Below are 21250 nucleotides of genomic sequence, written 5' to 3'. Positions count from 1 at the left end.
ACAACTGTTGTTGTGATTTGGTCCTATATAAATAAATTGAATTGAACTGATTTGAATTGTTTGTTGATTGTGTAGTTCCAATGTATGTCCAGCAGAGGGTGACAGAGTGCAGCCTCTCATTGACTGCTGTTTACATGTGATGTTGTCCACTTGAAGGTTGATCTATATACTTGAAAGTCCATCTTCTTTTCAGAAATTATAAATTGCTGCCACACCAATGTTTGATCTACTTACTGATGTACAAGGTTTAAAAACAGATTCAGCCCTCCCTTATATCTTCTGTTCTCTACCTTCCACACAGGCCTTGGCCATGCCTCCCCTTCCTGTCCCCTTCTTCCTGACACTGCTACAGCTTGTAGTTCTTACTTATGTGAGTGGTGGGGCATACTATGGACACAAGCAACATCCTCAGCCATACCAGCCAATGCAGCACCTCCAACACATGGGCATGGGCAAGGAAGGCTTTCCCCAACAACAGTACCTTGGAAAGGAGGTGCCCTATATGCAATATCCCCATTACAGGAAAGAGCTTCCCCAGATGCCAATGCACAAGGGCAAAGAAACTGCTCGTAAAGGGGGAAGTTATAATGGTGGCCAAGACAAAGGTGAGAAAGTCAACATTTTCAGCAAGCTCTAACCAGCAATCTTAGCATACTTAGCCTTTCGAGCATATATTTAGATCTTGGAGACATGGAACACGACCCATTACAAGAGCAAAAAAGTTTCTTTATTTTTAATGACATATAGTAAGTTATTTATTATACTGTTTCTTCAAGTACCTTAGAAGAAACATCAACGAGAAGCATTTTTTTTTACTCAATTCATGTGCTTTTGGCAACTTAATAACCACAGTTTTGTCTATGTATGTATGTTCAAATTCTTAATTTCTTGTTAAATATTTATCTCATTTGTCATAGGTCAGACTATCCCTAGTGGTGCTGAGGGAGTTCCACAAGGAGAGCCAGGACCAGCTGGGCCACCAGGGCCAGAGGGACCTCCAGGACCTCCTGGACCTCCAGGTAATGGACAGCCAGGAGATGCAGGGCAACCTGGGCCTTCAGGTCCACCAGGAGTGCCTGGAGTGGGTAAGCCAGGTTCGCCAGGACTGCCAGGCAAGCCAGGAAGAAATGGTGATGCGGGTCCACAAGGAGAAATGGGCCCTAGGGGTGGAGAAGGGCCAACTGGACAGCCAGGGCCTCAGGGTCCACCAGGACCACCTGGGCTACCAGGAATAGGTAAACCAGGGGTACAGGGATTACCAGGCCAACCAGGGCCCAAAGGAGAGCCAGGTCACAAAGGTTTGCCAGGACTTCCTGGATTACCAGGACCCAAAGGAGACAAGGGGATGGGGCACCCAGGACAACCTGGTCACAAAGGGCTCCCAGGGCTCCCAGGACCTGCTGGCCCAAGAGGGCTACCTGGGTTTGGAAAACCTGGATTAAATGGAGCACCAGGGCCACAAGGACCACCGGGAGATAAAGGACATCCTGGAGAGCAAGGACCAGCTGGGTCACCTGGTGAAGGAGGGCAACCTGGCCCTCCAGGTCTACCCGGTCAAGGAAAGCCTGGTCAAAATGGCCTGCCAGGGCAGCCAGGCATGCCTGGTGGAAAAGGTCATCCAGGACCACCAGGTTTGCCAGGAAAACCAGGACTGCCTGGATTTGGTAAACCAGGACTCCCTGGACCAAAGGGTGATAAAGGAATGGGTGGACCACCTGGACCTTCAGGACCAAAAGGAGATAAGGGCCATGCAGGGCTACCTGGCATGCTTGGACCCCCTGGAACAAATGGCCCACCGGGTCCTCCAGGCCCTATGGGACCACCAGGAGGTATAGGTGCACCTGGTCCTAAAGGAGACTGTGGAGAAGGAGGACCTAAAGGGCTTGATGGATCCCAGGGTGAGCCTGGTCCTTCTGGTATGCCCGGTAAGGATGGTCTACCTGGAGAGCGTGGAGAGCCAGGACCAAGAGGTCCACCAGGACCAAGTGGTGCCAAAGGAGATGGTGGGCACAAAGGTCTACCTGGTCCACCAGGTCCTCCAGGACAACTTGGCCCAAAAGGACAAGGTGGATTACCTGGTGAAGTAGGACCTCAAGGTCCTAAAGGAATCCCTGGTATGGATGGTGCTGCAGGACCAATCGGGCCATCTGGTCTTCCGGGGCCCAAAGGAGATACTGGTCTGCCTGGTCCACCAGGAATTCCAAGTGAGGGAATTCCTGGTCTTGCTGGACCCATAGGACCACCAGGGAAAGATGGCCCATCAGGACCCCCTGGACCACCAGGTCAGCCTGGCCCTCCTGGACCACCAGGCCCACCAGGAGAAACTGGTCTGTCTCCTGACATGGCTGGAGTGCTCTCTCAGATGGGCCCTGGACTAGATGGTGTTAAAGCTGGTAGTTATGGTAAGAAGGGCAAATATGGAGGCAATGGGGCAGAGGTAATGGGTGCCAGTGGATTGGAAATGCCAGCATTCACAGCTGTAGCAACAACTCCCTTTCCACCTGTGGGCACTCCCGTCATCTTTGACAAGCTCTTGTACAATGGCCGTCAAAACTACAACCCCGAAACAGGAATTTTCACTTGTGACATTCCTGGCATTTATTATTTTGCCTACCACATTCATTGCAAAGGAGCTAATGTGTGGGTGGCTATGATGAGGAACAATGAGCCAGTGATGTATACATATGATGAATACAAAAAAGGTTACCTCGATCAAGCATCAGGGAGTGCAGTATTACCTCTACAACCTGGAGACACTGTGTATATTCAGCTGCCCTCAGACCAGGCGGCAGGACTTTATGCTGGGCAGTATGTGCACTCCTCCTTTTCAGGGTATTTATTATATCCAATGTAAAATTGCAAACTCCTGGGAGAGTGAGGCTTCAGTGAGAACAAAGTGGGAGCATATTTTTGTATTATATAAAACATGGTTAGAAACCACATTATACTGAGCAGTATTAATGTAAAGTCAACTATTCATCTTGTCAGCAGAGATAGGAGGACAAGATAAAATATCGTAAAGAAAATCTGAAATATGACAGTCTGTATATACAGCAGCTTTATACTGTTTAGCCTTATAGCCATGTAACTGGGGGAGCAAAAGTGTTTTCCTTTACAGTTTTGAAGATATAAAAGAACATATAATGCCTGAGATGTATTTTCACATAGAAGAGTGCCAAAAATCCATAGAAGTCCAATTTGTTATTAGGTACAATCTATCAGTGAACAGTACAGACATGTGAAGTGTATGCAAAAGAAGAAAAACAATCATTTTGGTTGCATTGTTTCAACAGTGTCAATTTTGTCTGCACCTCTTCAGAACTGGCAGCTACCCCATGTGGTAAAGAATGTGAACTACAGTAGAAGGCATGACAACATATTAATTTTGCAAGGAAATTTATTTTTGCATGCATTCCTTTGTATAATATAGGCTTTGTCTTTCTTATGATAGTGGCAAGCAAGTAAAATGATCTCTTGAGAATGACAACATAAGGTTTGCATTACAGCAGTTTTGTACATGTTTTAGAGGTTAAAACAATACATGTTGTGTTTGAATTTGAATTTGACTGGAATTTTCAAAGCACATTGTAGGAGCAACTTAAATGTCTGTGAAAGCTGTACATATACTAAGCAATACTGGTATTGGTAAACAATTAATAGCAATAAATGTGCTCACTTATTGGAGCAAGAAATAAATATTTAAATAGAATTGAATCAAAATTAAAAAATAACACACATGATATATGTTGGTGACTGACAAATACCAAATTCTCCTATGAATGAGATGAAACAATAAGAATGTAATATGAATTTTAAGTTTTAATGTTCGCATGCAGATTTATCGGTGTAGTGCTGTAAAGAAACATTTTATTGTGTTTAGGGCAATGTGGTGTGTGGATATTCGTGAGGTTAAACACCCACACATCATACTGCATTGAACAATGAAAACCACTCATACATCACAATGTACATTAAAGTCCACACTACACAGCATTTCTATAACCATAATTGTACCAAAACAGTAAATATATAGGTATAAACAACACAGGTAAATATCAGAAAGCCCAGACCTTACCAATCAGTACATGCAGATGTAGAGTTGTAACTGCAATATGATACTCAGCACGGATTAAGCAGTACTCCAGACAAACTTGCCGCTAAAGAAAAGTCACATCAATCTCTAAAATGTAATCTTACTTCATTTTAATTTAAAATTCAGCCAGTTATATTCTGTACTTGTTTTATAAGTCTAATCCTTTTTTAGTAGGAATGGCAGTAAAAATATGGATAAGTTGGTGTTATATTTGTAAAACAAATTATGGAATGTTGGTTTAATACAAAACACTTTAACAATAGAACGTACTTGTTATTCAGTCATTCTGGGATAATTTGTTTAGAAGTTAAAAAACCAAATTAAGTTCCACAGCAACCTTAGTGAACTACATTCAGTATGTCTTGTTACCAGGTTTATGGGAAATACAAAATAAATGTGTATTGTATTGAATGTTGCAGCAATTCATCACAACAGTTATGTCAGTAATTTATTATTTTATCTGTTGATCTTTCACATGCAATAACAAGGACATTGCAGTCCTTAAGGGAAAATAAATGTGTATTTCTTTTTTAACCGTGGTGCTAATGTCATTGTAACCGAAGATTTTATGTCTTAATGTTTCACGTTTGTTATTATTGTCCATGTTGTTTTTTCTAAATAAAAATTGTTTAATTAAAGCTTCTGTTTACATCAATATCTCTAAGCTCACGAAAAGTCGATCAAACCAATATGACTATGGCTGCTACATCAGCTGAAATGTCGACAGGAACGTTAGCTAATTGGTTGAATGCTGAAAACGTCAGTTACAACGACTGAATGAATGGGCGTCATAGCTACAGCTGGCTCTCTGCTGTGCGGGAGGAGAGATGCTGAAGCTGCGGTAGGAGGGGGTTCGGTAGAGCTTTTGCACATGCGCAGAACTGTTTACAACATCCATTTGTCACATCTTTTGTTTGCACAATTTCTAACAAGGAGTTCAGCCAAACGACAAGGAAAAACGTCTAGGTAAGCATTGGTAGAAATCAAAATATTACACGGTGGCAAACTCTATTCTGTTGTTCTCTACTGTAAATGCTAATAATACAGCGACATTCAGTGCCTATCTGTTAAAAGGTAATGCTGAATTAGGTTAGCTAGCAACAGCAGCTAACGCGCAAGCCTGCTTCAAGTCGATACAGTTGCCCAATTTATATACCTGGAATTTATCCTTTTTAATTTAAATAGTTGTTAGCACCTTGTTATCAGAATTAGACAAAAGTCTCGCTTACTGCGGTTGATTTTATGACGTTATGTACTTGATTTTCTCTCGTCTGATAGCATAGTTTTGTGTCTTTAATTAAATATGTTCGAGTATTTTGAACATATTTGGGCTTTGGACTGCTGCTAAACAAGCAATATGACGACGTCACCTTGGTATTTAGGAAATTGAATGGCACATTTAAAGTTGTAGCCCGTGTTCTGTCAAGCTTTGGCTTCTTAAATAAGATATATGTTGTATGTCAGTAGGTTTCCTTCATCATGACATCGCGTGCTGGTCCCAGAGCTGCTGGTACCAATGGAAATGACTTCAAACTCAGGGAGAGGGTGGCCCCACATTACCAAATGAGGTAAGTACCCTTTATCTATTTCTGATATAAATCATGTCATATGTCATGAATGTTATATGTGAATAGCTGAATAGACATCATCAAGGATCACTAATGTACCTTGCTTATCTGTTTTACAGTGCTTCCTTGAAGTCGGAAGTACGGAAGTTAAACCTGGTCCACCTTCTGATCTGGCTGCTGGTGGCAGCACAGGTGACTGTCAGCCATTTCAACCTGGTGTCACATGACACAGTGTCGATGCCATATCAGTGGGAATACCCATACCTGCTCAGCTTCCTCCCTCTGCTCTGCAGCAGCATGTCACTTCCAAAGAATAATATCAGTTACATGGTCATATCCATGATCACTGCAGGGCTGTTTTCTGTGGCACCTCTCATTTATGGTGGAATGGAGATGTTTCCTGTAGCACAACAGCTCTACCGCCATGGGAAGGCCTACCGCTTCATTTTTGGCTTCTCTGCTGTGACTGTTATGTACCTAATTATGGTGATTGCTGTTCAAGTGCACGCCTGGCAGTTATATTACATGAAAAAGCTATTAGACTCATGGTTCAATACCACTCAGGAGAAGAAGAAGAAATAATTTAGTGACAAAAACTGTGACTTGGGAAACTTTAAGTAATTTGTACAGTTAAGTTATAAGTCTTATTTGTGTTTATTTACACAGCCATCATTATCATGTTACATCATATGTTTGACACTAGTGGCATAGATGTAAAATAAAGCAAGATGTATGATTTTTGCAGGAACCTGGATTTTTGTCATGATTATTTAAAGCAGATGATAAGTGTCTAGCACCTGCGATCAGGAGTGGCATCAAAGCAACATCCGCAAATGGCATTCAGTCACTTTACACCCTGTTTATCTCTGAGCCTAGACTACAGCTTTGTTCAAACAGATAAACGAGTTATTTGGGACAATGAAATAAGTGTTGCCATGTTTTAAACAGAATAGCTCATACTCACAAGTGGGTCAGTGATTTTTCCAGTACAAACATTTTGCTTAGAAATCGCAACCGTATGTGTTTAAGGAAGCAGGTTTACCTTTGCTGCAGATGTGCTGATGTTATCTCCTTCATTAAGTCTACCTCTCGCAATATTTTCTTTCCTTCAGAGTGTATGTAAACTATTAAAAAGGAAGGTGGTAATCACAATAGTTACCCGTGCTGTTGTGTTTTGGTGCATTCTCATTAAGCATAAGAAAGCCAGTTTATAAAGCCTGTGTACATAAATAAAATATGCCTTGTAAACTAAATAAAAATAAAGTAAATGCTGTTCAACGTCTTATAATTCATGATCTTTTAAACTTTTTACCACTGATGTTTGATGAGTGCTCTTTGTCCCAGATGGTTTGCGCCTGCGCTCAATGAATGCCACGTACTGGTTGACGTTGACAGTTTGGAGGAGACTTCCTGATGCTGACACCCGGGTCTAGCTAGGCTAGCTAACTGATTCAATTTTCACGGTTTGGGGGGAAACCTGTGAAGTACAGCGTGGTCAAGTCGTCTGATTCAGGTAAACAACTTTGTTTTCTATTGGGTCTGTCCATAGTATGATTTAGTTTTAAGCACGTAGAAGTTTCTTTGCTCTCCCTGTTTAAGTGGTATGCTCCTAGCTAATAAGCTAAGTAGTTAGCTTGGTAGCTGGGCAGCTGTTACGGTCGCTACGCAGTGAGCTAGCTCATCCAAACAGGTGTCGAGACTGATTTGTCGGAAGTTATTCATAAAAACACCTGTTCCGAGTGTATTCCGATTTTTCTGAGAGTAAAGTTGATACATTACTAAATAAACGCTGGTTTACCCTGCTCTGGATGCCTTTTAAAGGTAACTTGGCTATTTCAAGTTACCAACAAATCTCATTTGCCCACTGATTGTTTTAAAGTGAAATTAAGGCGTTTTTACCGTAACTTATTGAGCTCTATAATGAGACATTAGCGATATTATTTGTTTTTTATTTCGCAAACTTAGATTATATCGTCGTCATTAACATAGCAATGATGAAACGGCCTAGCAAACGTTAGCACTCCCTACATTGCTGTCCATGGGCCATTGACAGATGACTCTGCGATTGAGATAATTTTACAAACAGCGTCAGCTAGACTTGCCATGTGACAATGCCGTTTTAAACATTTAAGTCAGATATATCAAATGTTTCTTTGGTAGAGACAGTTTTGGCAGAATGTAGTTTGTTATTGTTCCGATTTAACAAAACTATAACATTATGCTAAACGTTAGCTACCACACAATCCCTAGCATCCAGCCAATTATGCATCTGGCTAAGACAGTCAAAGCCTTAGCCTTTCTGGAATTAAATTCACATTATTTTCTCCAGCCTAGAACATCAGCAGCTAACGCCATACTAAATCAAACCAGTAACGATACACGATCGATGAGTACTGTTAATTTATCACACATTTTTGAGGTTAACTTATCTGAATGAACGTAAGACGTAAGTTACAGTTACAATGCAGATCAATTATTGTATACCAGCCTGCCTAGCATGCAAATTATTACTTTATATTTCTCTGAAAAATACACTGAACATAGCTAGACTTTGATTCTCTTATCAAAATACTTGATATTTTGGGTCAAAGTCTGTAGGGAGCTCTATACTAGCACAGAGGTGTTGCCACTTCACTGGGTGATTTTTGACCCTTAGACTTTACAGTTCAAGTTAAACTGTGATACTATGATATCTTGATTGGATTTTGGATTATAATGAGTATAAACCTTGTGGGAAGATAGCCTCATTGTTATAGACTGAGGGAGAATATTAGATCAAACCCTGGGTAAGGAGTAGCTCTGTCCCCCTCTGTCCTCTGTAATTATCACAGTAAAACTCTGTAATGAAGAGGAGCTGCTAATCAAATGTAATCCCATTGTGTTGTTAATGACATAACCACACGCTGAGCATAAATAACAACTCTCACACCAACCACTTCCCTTTGCCTGTTAACCTGCTTACACAGACATACATACATTTTGGTGTTTAGTGATAATTTGTTCGTGAGCAAAGAGTGATAATCTTGCAGTCATTGTATGGTGCTGCATATTGCTGGCTATTTGTGACCTCCTAGACTAATTTCATTAATTACATCTTTTCCTCTCTAATTATCAATTATGATCAAAGCTAATCCAGTTCAGTTCAGCAATAATGTTCAAACTGGCCCTAATTAGCACTGAGAACAAGAGAAGGAAAGCTGGGACAGCAGGTATGTCATTGGTTCTTTTTAAAACTACCTCTCCTCTCTGACCCTGTTAAGTTGTGGGAACAGAATAGGTCGGACGGCACCATGAACGGTCAGCTGGACCTGAGCGGGAAGCTGATCATCAAAGCCCAGTTGGGCGATGACATCAGACGCATCCCTATCCATAATGAAGACATTACTTATGATGAGCTAGTGCTGATGATGCAACGCGTCTTCAGGGGAAAGCTGCAGAGTAATGATGAGGTTACCATCAAATACAAGGATGAAGGTGAGTCAGAAATAGACCATTTGTCCTAATTGTTCTTAAGGTTGAAAATGTCTGGCCAACACATTATAACTATTACTTGATCAAGTTATTGACTTTGTCATTTGAGCATGTACTTCCAGCAAGGAAAAAAAGAGGCTTTCTTTTTCTTTTGTGTTATCTTTATTAAAGCTAAGTTCCCTTATAGTGATCACAGTGTCTCTCTTTTCCTTTTTTTCTAGATGATGACCTCATCACCATCTTTGATAGCTCTGACCTCTCCTTTGCCATCCAGTGCAGTAGAATACTCAAATTGACTTTGTTTGGTAAGTTATTGAAGCATTTCCTATCTGTCACCCTTTTGTAGATATACACAGTCATGCAAGTGAATGTTGCCATAAAGAGTCCAAACTTAAAGTCAGTAGATATCTGTCTTAAATCATATGATAGTGTCATAATGGTCAACATCATAAACTGTAGACTAAGATGTCTGACCTCAGCTGTTACAGTAAGCAGTCACTTGAGGGCAGTCCAGCTTATGTTTCACTCAACAAACTTTTGTTCTTTTCTCTCCAAATTAAGTGTCTGCTCTCCATTCTGACTGATTTGAAGTGGAATTTCTATGTGTTTCTTGTTCAGTCAACAAAATGATACACAATAGATGAACGCGTTCGGAAAAGCCCAGTTATACTGGTTCCTTATCTTAATCTTAAGTGTATGCCAGCCCAACTAAATTCAATCATTCAATACCCCTGTGGCTATTTGAGTTCAGGTGTAGGCTACAGAAAAATGAATTATATTTCACAAACAACCAGTTAGCCTCACCTTAACGTGTCAGATTGAGACCTGTTTTTTCACCAGTAACAACATGTTAAATAAAGTGAAGACACACCCGGTGACTATGTGTCATGTACATGCAGCTTTATGTTTAAATGGTGATTTCTTTCTGGTTTGATTACTAAACGTTGATAGAAAATTATAACTTGAACTTTATAATATACATATTTTACAGACACTGACAATAAATATAGACATACTCTTAGCATGTTTTTATTTAAGCTATTGATGAATTTGTCTGTTTTGTGAAAAAAAAATTGTTAAATGCATAATGTTTTGAGAACTCAATATAATTTTGGTACCTGTATTATATCCCTCCATTTATTAGCTATACCCACTTGTCCTTTGAAGTGTCAAGCAGGAGTGTAGCTGATCCCAGCTGACACTGAATTGCACTCGTCAGACCTGCCATTTGGCACAGTGTTCTTACAATCATGGCAAAAAACAGGCCACTTATTTTGTAAATGTCCAAATACAGCTGGATGTTTTCACTGATTTTGTCTCCTGGCAGGCCATATCTACATTACATGTGTTTTCGTTAATGTTAATGCATCGTTCTATTTCCTGTAAATGTTGTTCATTTAAAGCCAGGACTATGTTCCAGTGTTTAGCTGTTGAATAGTCTAAATTGTGTTTCAGAGCTTTCTCCTTCCTGCCAGGAAATATTATTGTGGTAGAAAGTCCAGTATGGAAATTTAGGCATCAATTGAAGTTGATCTTTAAGATATGGTGTCACTATGGACTTGCATCCTACAAATTTCATCATCAAATCTAGATTTGAAAATCTAGATTCTAAATGGCTTGCGCAGAAGTTAAAAATACAGTAACTCACTCTGCTCTTGAATTTGTAATGATAACATGATATTTCCTGTCCTCTTGCTGCTGTTATTAGCCAGGAGCTCTGAGCTTTTTCTCTCTCTTTAAGAATTTTTATATTTACTTCCTCCCAATCAAATCTGAGCCCTCGCTCTTCCTTGCATGTCATGCCCTCACGTGGAGCTGATATTTTTGGACATGTTTCTGTATTCAAAGTGAGTGAGAATATCTGGAATCTCGTGGCAGTCCATGTTTCAGCGAAGAGCCGCATGACTTAATGCATCTCTGTTTGGCATTATGAACTCAAACAGAGAAACTTGTGTGAGAGAAAGGAATGTGAGATCTCTCAGTGGAAATTATACTCCTCAACACAACACAAAATTGTAGAGGGAAGATTAAGAATTGCAGGTCAAATACGGTCAAAGAGTGTGAAGAACTTTGTGCTCTGTTTCCTGCAGATTGGCAGTGTAATAATGGACTTTTCGTTTGGTTTAGTAAGCATGACAAACCAGTGCCCTTTTGCCCAGCAATCCCAGGCTCTGTTGTTAGCTAATGTCTTGCTGGCAGGGATTGAAGATGAAGCTCCCTCTGTCATCCCGGATAATATTTTAAATGTCTTATTAGATTCAGCCATGTGATCGCTGTAATCCCAGGTATTGAGTGTGGAGCCAGCAGAACTGGGGCAAATCATCATTCACAGTGCACTCTTGCTTAGTGTAGAATTAAATGCCTTTACATAACAATGAACTGCAGAATTCAAGTATCCGCTGTGTTTATTTTACATTAGCAGATGTTACTGTACAGTACTGTGCTGTTTTGTGCTGATAGCCATACCATACATTTTGACCTTCCACTATTCAAAATTTAGCAGTGAAAAAAATGCCGGGCTGATAGTATAACGAATAACATTTTGCCTTAATCTGAACTTCATATGCTTCTCTGTGGTAGCAGTACATTGTCAGTTAGTGTTAGTCTTCTACAATCAGTCATTTGATTTTACTGCTAACATTTAATTTGGTTTACCATCTGCTTGGCTGCTGACACATTTCTGTGCAGGCTCATGGCTGTAACTCAGATCTAGACTGCAGTATACATCAGCGTGCAGTTCAAATGCAAGACACCATCACCCCAAGTGAAAAATGAACAAAGTTAATGAGATCCAGACTTAGAATTGTTTAAAAACATCCTAGTTCACATCATTAATAAAGATGTGAACTAGGATATTGTTCTGTAAAAGTAATCAGGAGTCAAGTTCTATCCATCACCCTCCTTGAGGTCTAACAGACAACTGGAGTTGGCTGTGCAGAGATGGAGAATTGTTTGACTTTGCTCAACCATATTCCCAAAACAAATAACAAGGATGTTTCTTGATTTGCTCACTTATGTCCTGTCTTTGTTTCTCACTATGTGCAGTGAATGGACAGCCACGGCCTTTGGAGTCTAGTCAGGTCAAGTACTTGCGCAGGGAGCTCATTGAGCTAAGGAATAAAGTCAACAACCTCCTGGATAGCCTGGAGCCCCCCACAGAGCCTGGTCTGTCTGCTACAGCACCAGACAGTGGTAAGCCCCTGTGTACACATAACATGTAATTGTATATATGTGTAAATCAGCATATGTGTATGTTGGCCAGTATGTAGCAAGAAATTACAGTATAAAATTGCCAAACAATATTAGAAATTTAGAAAAGATATCAATATTACATAGCTTGACCACCAGAGAGCACCAACAGGCTGATTTTTCAACTGTTCAAATGTCCTTCTCAGTATGTGTCTTTGTCAAACATAAATAAATCAAAGGGATTGGTAACAAGATTATTTGTATATTGCTGTGATTAGCCTCAAAAATCCAGTATCAGTCAGGCTGCTATTACATGTACACTTTGCATTTGCTGTGTTTCCTTCATTAGCGTCCACAACTGCTCTTTTTGTAACATGAGATTCAACGTCGTTAACCTCTGCTTATTGGTGAAAAGCACTCACACATACTAATATCAATAGATAGTCAGAATTATAGTTTTTAATTTGAATGAATTTACATCTCAAACACATGTATATTTACACACAGTCCAGGTGGTTTGACTTATTCTCACTTTTTTTGTCAGATCAGTCTTTTAGATCTCTTAATCTGACTGATGGAAATCACGCGGCTTCGTTAACAAATAACACTTGTTCACATTCCACATGCTCACTGGCAGAATAGAATATAAACCACAGGGATGCTGGCACCAGACTGAGACAGCTTTCAAGGGTCAGTCGTTGTTGGAATAATTTAATAACTCTTTTTATAAGAAGATTTGTCTGGAATTATACACTACATTTGCAGCTTTAATGACATACTGCAGTCATACTGATTCTGTCCAGTTTGACTGTGGTCACACACACCCACACACATATGCACATCTCAAGCTTGAAGACAACCTTCCCTTGTCATCACAACTGACCAAAGCATTTGACCAAGGAACATGTGCAGTCATATAACAGTATGGTTGCAGGCTGCTATATTAAAACTGACCACAGATTGTAATTCATGGTGAGCAAACAAGTACATATTCTTTACATAATATTCTTATGTGATTTGGCTGTATTAGGCTGTGTAGCTTACAGTCTGGCACACTGCTTGCAGTGGGAGTATAATAAAGGTCTTTTATGAGACTTGGGCAGTGTTTGTGAAGAATACTCAAACCCCCATCCCCCTTGTGCTACAGGTCTGTGTTAATGGTGTAATAACAGATCTCCTTTTTTATAGCAGATTCAAACAAGCGCAAATTGTTCTGTACATGCATTGCATCATTGCCTCATTTTGTATTTGTATCTGCTGGTTCTTAAACGTGATGGTGTTTCTAGAATCAGTGGATGGACGTGAAGGAAAAGTGGTGGCAACAGACCCCACTGTGAAACAGGCCACTCCAGTCAGCGCAGCCAGCATGTCAGCCTTTGATCCATTAAAAAACCAGGATGAGGTCAACAAGAACGTCATCTCAGCTTTTGGCCTGAGTGAAGACCAGGCCCCAGGTATTGCATACTATCGAACTACAGAAAATTATCTTTATAAGTGTTTGTGTTGCCTCAGTATATACATGTCATGTTAAAAATGAATATCCTCTTTGCATGTCTGTCTCCCACTGTGCTGTCTGAGTAGCTCCTCCAGCGGTTGCACCAGAGGAACGCTCAGGAACTCCTGACAGCATCGCCTCCTCTTCTTCTGCAGCACCTCAGCCAGCAGTGCCCCCCCAACCACAAGCTCCCTATCCTGGAGTACAGCAGGGACCCCCAGCTGGCATGGATGGTGAGATACATGCATCCCCAATAAATTCCAAACAGACACAGGAACCACAACACGATCATCTTGTCAGTGCAAAGTGTATTGGAGGATTGACTTTCATAAAGGCTTGGGTGGATGCGGATATTAAAAAAAAAAACAGATCCTCATCACTACTATCCATGGTTGAAACAGGTCAGAGGAGACATTCAGCAGACAGGTCACATCAATTAGTTTGGTTGCCTGCTTGCTTTATGACTAATGAACAGTCAGGTATTTCCGTTCAGAGCAAATAAACACAAATGATGCTGCAGTCAAAGTCATGGGAATGCAAGGTGAAAAAACTTTATTTGCTTTCTTTGAACACAAGCACAACCTGAATTATGTTATTTAAGAAAGATTTCTGATTGTTGAGCCTCATTCACAGGTTGTCAAATACCGACGCTTTGGCTTGGTGATGCACGGCATCAGTGGTCCCTGTGATTAGTTTTTAAACACAGATATTATTTGACCTAAATTTCATTTCAGTTTCCTTGAAGTTTTCCAGGGCAGGTGAACCACATCAATTTTTGTCATGGAAAAAAATACACAAATGTAGCCTCATAAAAATGTCACCTCCTGATGAGTGAGTTTGAATGTTTTGACCTAAGCTACCAGTCCAAGCTCTTTTGTGCTCTTTTCCCATGGTGACTTTGAACTGGTATGATTTGATTTACAGGTTAGGAAATTTATCTTTGAAACATCCTACATTAGTTGTATTGGCTCTTGCAGTAGATGTAAGAGGCCACCATCCAGACAAACGTTGCTCTCAGTTTATTTTAATAACTGATAAGTTAGGTAGTGTCATATTTCTTTAATGTGACATTTTTTTTCTTTGTTATCCAAAGAAATAAATCCATTGATTGGAGGGGCAAAAATACATACAGGCAATAGAAGATTACATTAAGTTAAACAAAAGAAACAGTACCAAAAAAGCTGTCCAGGGTCATGTGTTCTGTATAAATGTCCAAGCTTGTGTGTCCATTTGCACACACACAGTACCACAGTAAAAAGTAATGAAAACTTTCTAAATCATAAACACTTGAAACTGCAGTTTTTACTATTTTCATCATGTTCATATGAGTTCAGTCCTGTCTCAACTATGGTGTATGCACACACAGTGTATACACACAGACCTGTTGTGCAAAATGACCCCCTTTCCTTTTCTTTATAAGTGTGACTAAAGGATTTACTCCAAAAACATTCACTGCTACTGCCACAGTCAGTCTGATCCTACTTATGTGTGAGATGTAATTTCATGCCATACTCTGAAAACAATAATAATCTAATTTAATACATGTATGACAGACTGGGATCAAAGAATCCACCAGACATGACTGTACTACCCTTGTTTAGTGAGCTGTGTTGGATAAATTCTACTTACCTTTTTATTTCTCATTGGAGTGCAGTCATCATCACTTTCATCCCACCAGTTGTAAGATAAGGTGGAAGAATATTAATATGAATAAAGAAAACTAAGGAATTGAAAGCAAATAACTTCAGTCAAATCAATAGATTTTGGACAATAAAAGATAGGATATTCAAAATCCTCTTTAACCATTTTATATGTACTGTTTGTAGTTCACAGATGCTCAGCTTATTGAATGTGTTCTAAGCAAACACTTTCTTGGTTTTTGGGGATCAGATCCATTCTACTGTTGAAGCAGCACATTTCACTGAATGAGAAATTATTCTTGAGTCTTGCTGCTGTGGTGTCTTAATCAACACTGTATAAACAAGAGTATCCATGGAATTTGAGAAGAGACCTTATCACATCCCGCTCTCTCGTGTGAGATCTTTCACGTGCACATGGTGGACGCAGACCCAAGGCCTAGATAAAGATAAATGAACAAAGAATCAGGCATGATGTTGCCAAAATCAAACAAGATTTATTTTACTCAATTTTCTCAGCACAGTACCATTCTGTGATCCAGCTCAGGGGAGGAAAGGGACTTCTGTGCCAATCTCATATGTCTGTTTCCTTTATCCAAGTAAATCACTTTGGGAGTAACATCAGGGAATTTGCCGACTTGTTTGTCCTTTTGTTGTGTAGAAAGGCCCAGGCAGGTGCAGATGCAGAGGGGCATTTCTTATTGTTTGTTACTTTGCTGTTAGTGGATTGGATTTCAGCTTGTGCCTTGGCCAAAGTGAGGGAGGAGGCCATTGGAGCAAAGGAGTAACTTGCTCTCAGAGCAGTCACACTGCTCACTCCTCACCACACCTGCAACACTGAAGATCAGCACACATGTGGTATGACTACTTCAATTTAAGTGGTGGTTTGTGGTTTGGCTTAGCGTAGCATGGCCTATCCAGAGGGCTCAATAAGACTTATCCAGAAGGAACGCTTATTCAGTCACTGGGTTAGCCAGGGACACTCCATGTTGTACATAAACAGCTGGCTCAGCTGCAAGCTTTTCATGGTTGTTTCTTTTTCTTCAAAAGCACAAGGACTAGAAATGCAGTATTTCTGAACCAGGACTTATGGCAGCAATTGTAATTTCCATGTTTATATAATTAATAATGTTAAATATTTTCTAGTTTAACATTAGTTCCAGCTTTTTTCTCAAGGAGCACATGTGCTCCGAAATGAAAAAATTGGGGGAAAAAAAATTGCAATATTTTCCTCAAAATAAAGGGACGATGTCTGCATGTTAGCCTTTCCTGCACAGCTTCCAGACTTTAGTCAGAAAATACAGAGGTTTGTATAACCACGCTCACTTTTCCAGCAGTTGGGGAAACAACAAACAAGACTTTTTTTTGTAAAGGGAAGCTGCAGTGTTTATTAACTGTCACACTAATCTATACTGTATATTTATTGCCAGATTGACAATTTACTGCTGAATTCTGCTCCGTTTGCATTCCCTCGTCACTTCCCTTCTGCTCAGTTGTGTTCACTACTCAACCTCACACACATTACAAGCCGCCTCTTAGAAGGAATTTTTATCGAAAACCCAACCCAACATGGCAACAAACAGTTCATCCTCCCCTTGCTGTAGATGTTTGGCACACAGGTACATTTAACATTTAACTCCTGCCTGGCTCCTTTCCTCACTCTTTGTCCTCACGTTATTATTGTCTCTGTCTGCAAACTGTTCATCAATATGATAGCCTCAGGTCAAATCATAACAACCAGATGATGCACAACAGTTGTAATAGCAACAGTTGGATGCCAGCTGAGCACGTGTTGACTTTTTAAAAGTAACCTTAAGCTCCCTTTCAATGCAAGCTCAGGTTACTTATTACTATAAGAATGTTGCTAACAAGACCCATAACAAGAACATGGTAAAGATTTCAACCTGTTGTCTGACAGATGCTGATAGACCCTTGGCAGTAATTTACATCTGGCAAGAAAGGAAGAAACTGTAAACACATGGAGAAATGCTCACAAATTAGCATGAGGCAGTTTATCAGATGGGCAGACGTGTGTTTTTTGTGAAATGTTTATTTAAAAATAGGACCTTGTTCTCATGACTCCATCTTGAGGCATGCTTAGAGGTCAGCAGAACTACAGCCAACTGCTTCTTTGTTCCAATCAACATCATTCTCCCAACCTGTGTTCTGTCCTCAGTGTGTCCCCAGTCGTTTTTTTGTCCGGTGAGCTCAGCAGACACATAGCTGACCTCATAGATCCAGAGTGAAATGAACTCCCACCCCAGGTCAAAGGGGTCTAACAGCCACGCATCTCTCTTATGTAATACTCATGATGCATTACAGACGCAGGAGAAAAAGCTAATTTAACACACATGCCTTCCTACGTTAAAAGGCTGTGGTGTTCATGTTAAAGGGGCTTTCAGTGAGATAACATATGGTTGCCACACCACGTCAATGCTTATAAAGAAAACTCTAAAGAGGTACACAGTTTCTATATAAATGTTTCATTGTCGTTTCGTTGCCTCCCAGACTATTGCAGCCTGTTTTCTGCTGAGTTACTTAGATTCAGGTGCTTGGATTACACTGTGTACTTATTGATATAAAATAAAGTTATTTTTGAGTGCACTGAGGTTTGCAGTACAGACAGTACAGAATAATTTAATAGCTTTTCAGCTTTACTTTGATCAGGCGGTAAAAAAATGTCAGGTGTCACAGCATCGTCCATCCCAGGGAGCAAAAAAATCAGCCCCAGTTTTATCAGCTGTGAACCCTCTTGAATTATGCTTCGTCTCTTTGTGCTTTTCGTGTGTCGTCACCCTAATTTATATGCGAGGCAGGAGAAAAGTTCGACCTCGTTAAGGGAAAACACTAGTTGGCCAGGTCTTTGCATGTTTGCTGAACATTCAGGCATTCAATGGAAAACTTGATGCACAAGTGTAAAATAACAAGAAAAAAGGTTTTTGAAACATAAAAAAGATGTGCAACAGCATCATTGATGAGAAAAATGTCAGTAAATACCCTTCATGCTGCTCTATGTACTGTTGTTGGCAAGTGAAACATGATGTTTCAGGCTTCCAACGATATTAGATACTATTTAAGGTACATCAGTGAGCTAACTGGAGATGGTAGAGACTGTCCTACACATGTGCACGTACGCAATGTGGACTGGTGGAGTCATAGTTAATAAAAGCATAACAGGAAGTCACTGTCTGCAAACGCATGTCTAGTGGACAACTCCTTGTCCTGATGTAGCAAGTTTTTCTGAGTCATTCACGTCTCTGTGCCTATAATATCTCAGTAATGGACACACATGTTAGCCTCACTTAAGAATGATTGCATTTTCTCTGTCTGTTTGTGTGTGTGATCATGTCTGCTTGGGCACCTGCATGCTGCTCTCTAGCTCAGAGCAAACTGTAAACGGATATCTGTGAGCAACAACACTTCAATAAATGGCCATGCAGCTGTTTCCATTGAAGCCGTTGTGTGTGATTCTGTCTAGATGCACGGATGTTTCTGTGAAGACTTAGAGACACACCATTTGCACTCTGTCTTTCTTCATGCATCCTGGGTAGCTGTCTGATTCGAGCCATATGTTATAAAGTTCTAAATAGATCCCTCTCTTGCCCAGACATGTATGTATATTAACTCCTCCTAACTGTAACTGCCTCAGTAAGTGGTATGTGGAATTAGGACTAGGATTTTGATTTGCATGTAGCCTGGAAAAATTGTACATAACCATCAGACATATGGTCTGGAACAAAGCTTGTGTATGTGGGGCTTGGTGTAAATGAAAGTGTATAAAATCACATCTGGATTTTATCAGGATACAAACGTTTAAATTGGGCCACAGATGGGCTTATATTTGGTATTGGATATCTTGTTTTATGGTTCTTGTGTACTGATCATGCTTCTCCTTGATCCTGTCTCTTTAGGTCAAGTGTACCAGCAGTATCAGGCTCCAGGTGGATACCCACCTCAGCAACCAGGTGCTCCGCCACAACAGCAGCAGTATGGTATGCAGTACCCTGGTAAGAATAAAATTGGTCAGCATTTAAAAATAAAAAGGTAGCTGCTGTGTTGTGAAGCTGTCTTTCCTCTCTAGAATGAATTAAACAGATTCCCCCCTTCCTCATCCTCTCTCTGCAGGATACAGCACTCAGCCCGGAGCCCCTCAGCCAGGCCCACCACAGCCACAGCAGCAACAGCAGCAGTTTCAGAACTACGCACCTCCCTCCTCCCAGGCTCCAGCCTCCGGCCCTGCCCCAGCTCCGGGCTTCCAGGGAGGCCAGCAACAGCCCCATCCATCTCAAGGAGGCCAGCAGTATCCACCAGGAACCTTTCCTCCCCAAAACTATACCTCCCAGGCCTCCCAGCCTACTAACTACAGCATGCCGCCCAGCTCTCAGCCCGGCTCAGGGTACCAACCTCGCCCTGGATACACCCCACCTCCAGGCAGCACCGTCACCCCTCCACCAGGAGCTGCTAACCCGTACGCCCGCAATCGCCCCCCTTACGGCCAAGGCTACACTCAGCCAGGCCCTGGATATCGGTAAAAGAGGATAGCGGATGTTACTGATGCCCACACGCCCCTCCAACCTCTACCCTACATGTGGCTTCAACTGTTTGGCCTGGGTGCAAGAAATATGGTCTACTGCTCTGCATCCCCCCACTCCCACCCCCCCACACCCTCGTACAAATAACAAATATGAAACAAGAAACTCCCCCAGTCTGATGGTTAGTGTTTGTAAGCTGTCTCTCCAACATACTGCTCTGTTCGGGCCCTGGTGTATGTTCCTTGTGTTATTTTCACCTCTTCTCGTCACCACCACCTCTGTCTGCTCTGCCCTATCGTATCTGTCATTGTAAAAATGTAACCAGTCTGTATGCACACACCTGGAAGACCAAAACAGGCTGTTTTTTGTTTTGTTTATTGTTATTATTTTGTGTTTTTCGATGGTAACATTTCATTTAGTGAGTGAGAGCTGCATCCACACGTCAGTGACAAACATGTCAGCTGGATATGTTCAGGTTACTGTGTGATGATGATGATGATGCCGTCTAAATGAAAAGTTACCCATGTCATTTGTCTGTTTTCGTTCTTTAACTTGATTTCACCACCATGTTGGTATTAATGATATGTCAATGAAACTGCCCCATGTTGGGAACACTAGCTAAGTGATGGCTTATGGGAGGTGTAGATCCCAGTATCACGAAGAAGGCTTCATTTGTTTAGTTCGTTATATCACCTCCAGTAAAGCTTGCTACTCCTCTTTCTCTTAATCTTATCACTGGTTTTTACTAATAAATCAAATTCCACCTTCAAGTGAGATTAGTTGTTTATGTATAAACTGTAACATTTTTTTCTTGAACCTAATAAAGGATTGAGACCCAGTTTGATATTGTGTTGCTCTTGGCCCCATGTTGTTTTTGCCTTCTCTCTTTTTGTGGCTTCTGAGTTCATGTCTGTTAAGTTTGGCTTCTCTCTTCCTCTGCTCCTCCACCCAGATTTGGAAAACTGTAGTAATGCTGGTATTCTTATTTTGTTTTCCTGCCTGTGGGTTGTGGTTGGCTGGGACGTGTGGCATGCGAATATGTGGTTGATCTTTCATGTCAAACTGTCTCACTAAGTGAGAAGAATTTAGCGCACAGGATTTATTGAAGATGATTTAGATTAGTGTATTTAGCGTTGCTCTTCACCTGACCTGTGCCAAAATGAAATCACTCATTTTAGATGTGTCTGTCTGTTGTAAATGTTGTGCAGTACTGATACAGTACAGCATAATATTAGTTAAAACACATAAATATCTTTCACAGAATT

At 40.8% G+C, this 21250-nt stretch overlaps 3 protein-coding genes across 3 annotated transcripts; all 3 read left to right on the top strand.

The window, feature by feature from the left end:
* The first annotated feature begins 248 nt into the window (after positions 1-248).
* Positions 249-4774, top strand: col8a1a (collagen, type VIII, alpha 1a). Its single transcript, XM_046403448.1, has 2 exons — positions 249-605; positions 918-4774. The coding sequence occupies exons 1-2, from the start codon at positions 311-313 to the stop codon at positions 2852-2854; spliced, it is 2232 nt and encodes a 743-aa protein (XP_046259404.1). The 5' UTR covers positions 249-310; the 3' UTR covers positions 2855-4774.
* Positions 4775-4912: 138 nt separating this feature from the next.
* Positions 4913-6933, top strand: jagn1a (jagunal homolog 1a). Its single transcript, XM_046403447.1, has 3 exons — positions 4913-5059; positions 5558-5661; positions 5781-6933. The coding sequence occupies exons 2-3, from the start codon at positions 5573-5575 to the stop codon at positions 6241-6243; spliced, it is 552 nt and encodes a 183-aa protein (XP_046259403.1). The 5' UTR covers positions 4913-5059; positions 5558-5572; the 3' UTR covers positions 6244-6933.
* Positions 6934-7024: 91 nt separating this feature from the next.
* On the top strand, positions 7025-20829 carry tfg (trafficking from ER to golgi regulator). The gene is made up of 8 exons (XM_046403446.1): positions 7025-7174; positions 8922-9135; positions 9354-9437; positions 12178-12324; positions 13608-13775; positions 13903-14049; positions 19365-19460; positions 19579-20829. The coding sequence occupies exons 2-8, from the start codon at positions 8952-8954 to the stop codon at positions 19983-19985; spliced, it is 1233 nt and encodes a 410-aa protein (XP_046259402.1). The 5' UTR covers positions 7025-7174; positions 8922-8951; the 3' UTR covers positions 19986-20829.
* The last annotated feature ends 421 nt before the right edge of the window (positions 20830-21250 follow it).

The sequence above is a fragment of the Scatophagus argus genome, chromosome 11, assembly GCF_020382885.2.
Source record: "Scatophagus argus isolate fScaArg1 chromosome 11, fScaArg1.pri, whole genome shotgun sequence".
Classification (NCBI taxonomy): Eukaryota; Metazoa; Chordata; class Actinopteri; family Scatophagidae; genus Scatophagus; species Scatophagus argus.
The sequence above is the reverse complement of the archived record's forward strand: the minus strand, read 5'-3'. Positions and strand labels throughout refer to the sequence as shown.

Coding starts and splice junctions, on each gene's coding strand:
- col8a1a (XM_046403448.1), top strand. CDS start 311: ATGCCTCCCCTTCCTGTCCCCTTCTTCCTGACACTGCTACAGCTTGTA. Junction 606..917: donor TAATGGTGGCCAAGACAAAG/GTGAGAAAGTCA, acceptor CATTTGTCATAG/GTCAGACTATCCCTAGTGGT.
- jagn1a (XM_046403447.1), top strand. CDS start 5,573: ATGACATCGCGTGCTGGTCCCAGAGCTGCTGGTACCAATGGAAATGAC. Junction 5,662..5,780: donor GCCCCACATTACCAAATGAG/GTAAGTACCCTT, acceptor TCTGTTTTACAG/TGCTTCCTTGAAGTCGGAAG.
- tfg (XM_046403446.1), top strand. CDS start 8,952: ATGAACGGTCAGCTGGACCTGAGCGGGAAGCTGATCATCAAAGCCCAG. Junction 9,438..12,177: donor ACTCAAATTGACTTTGTTTG/GTAAGTTATTGA, acceptor CACTATGTGCAG/TGAATGGACAGCCACGGCCT. Junction 13,776..13,902: donor GAGTGAAGACCAGGCCCCAG/GTATTGCATACT, acceptor CTGTCTGAGTAG/CTCCTCCAGCGGTTGCACCA.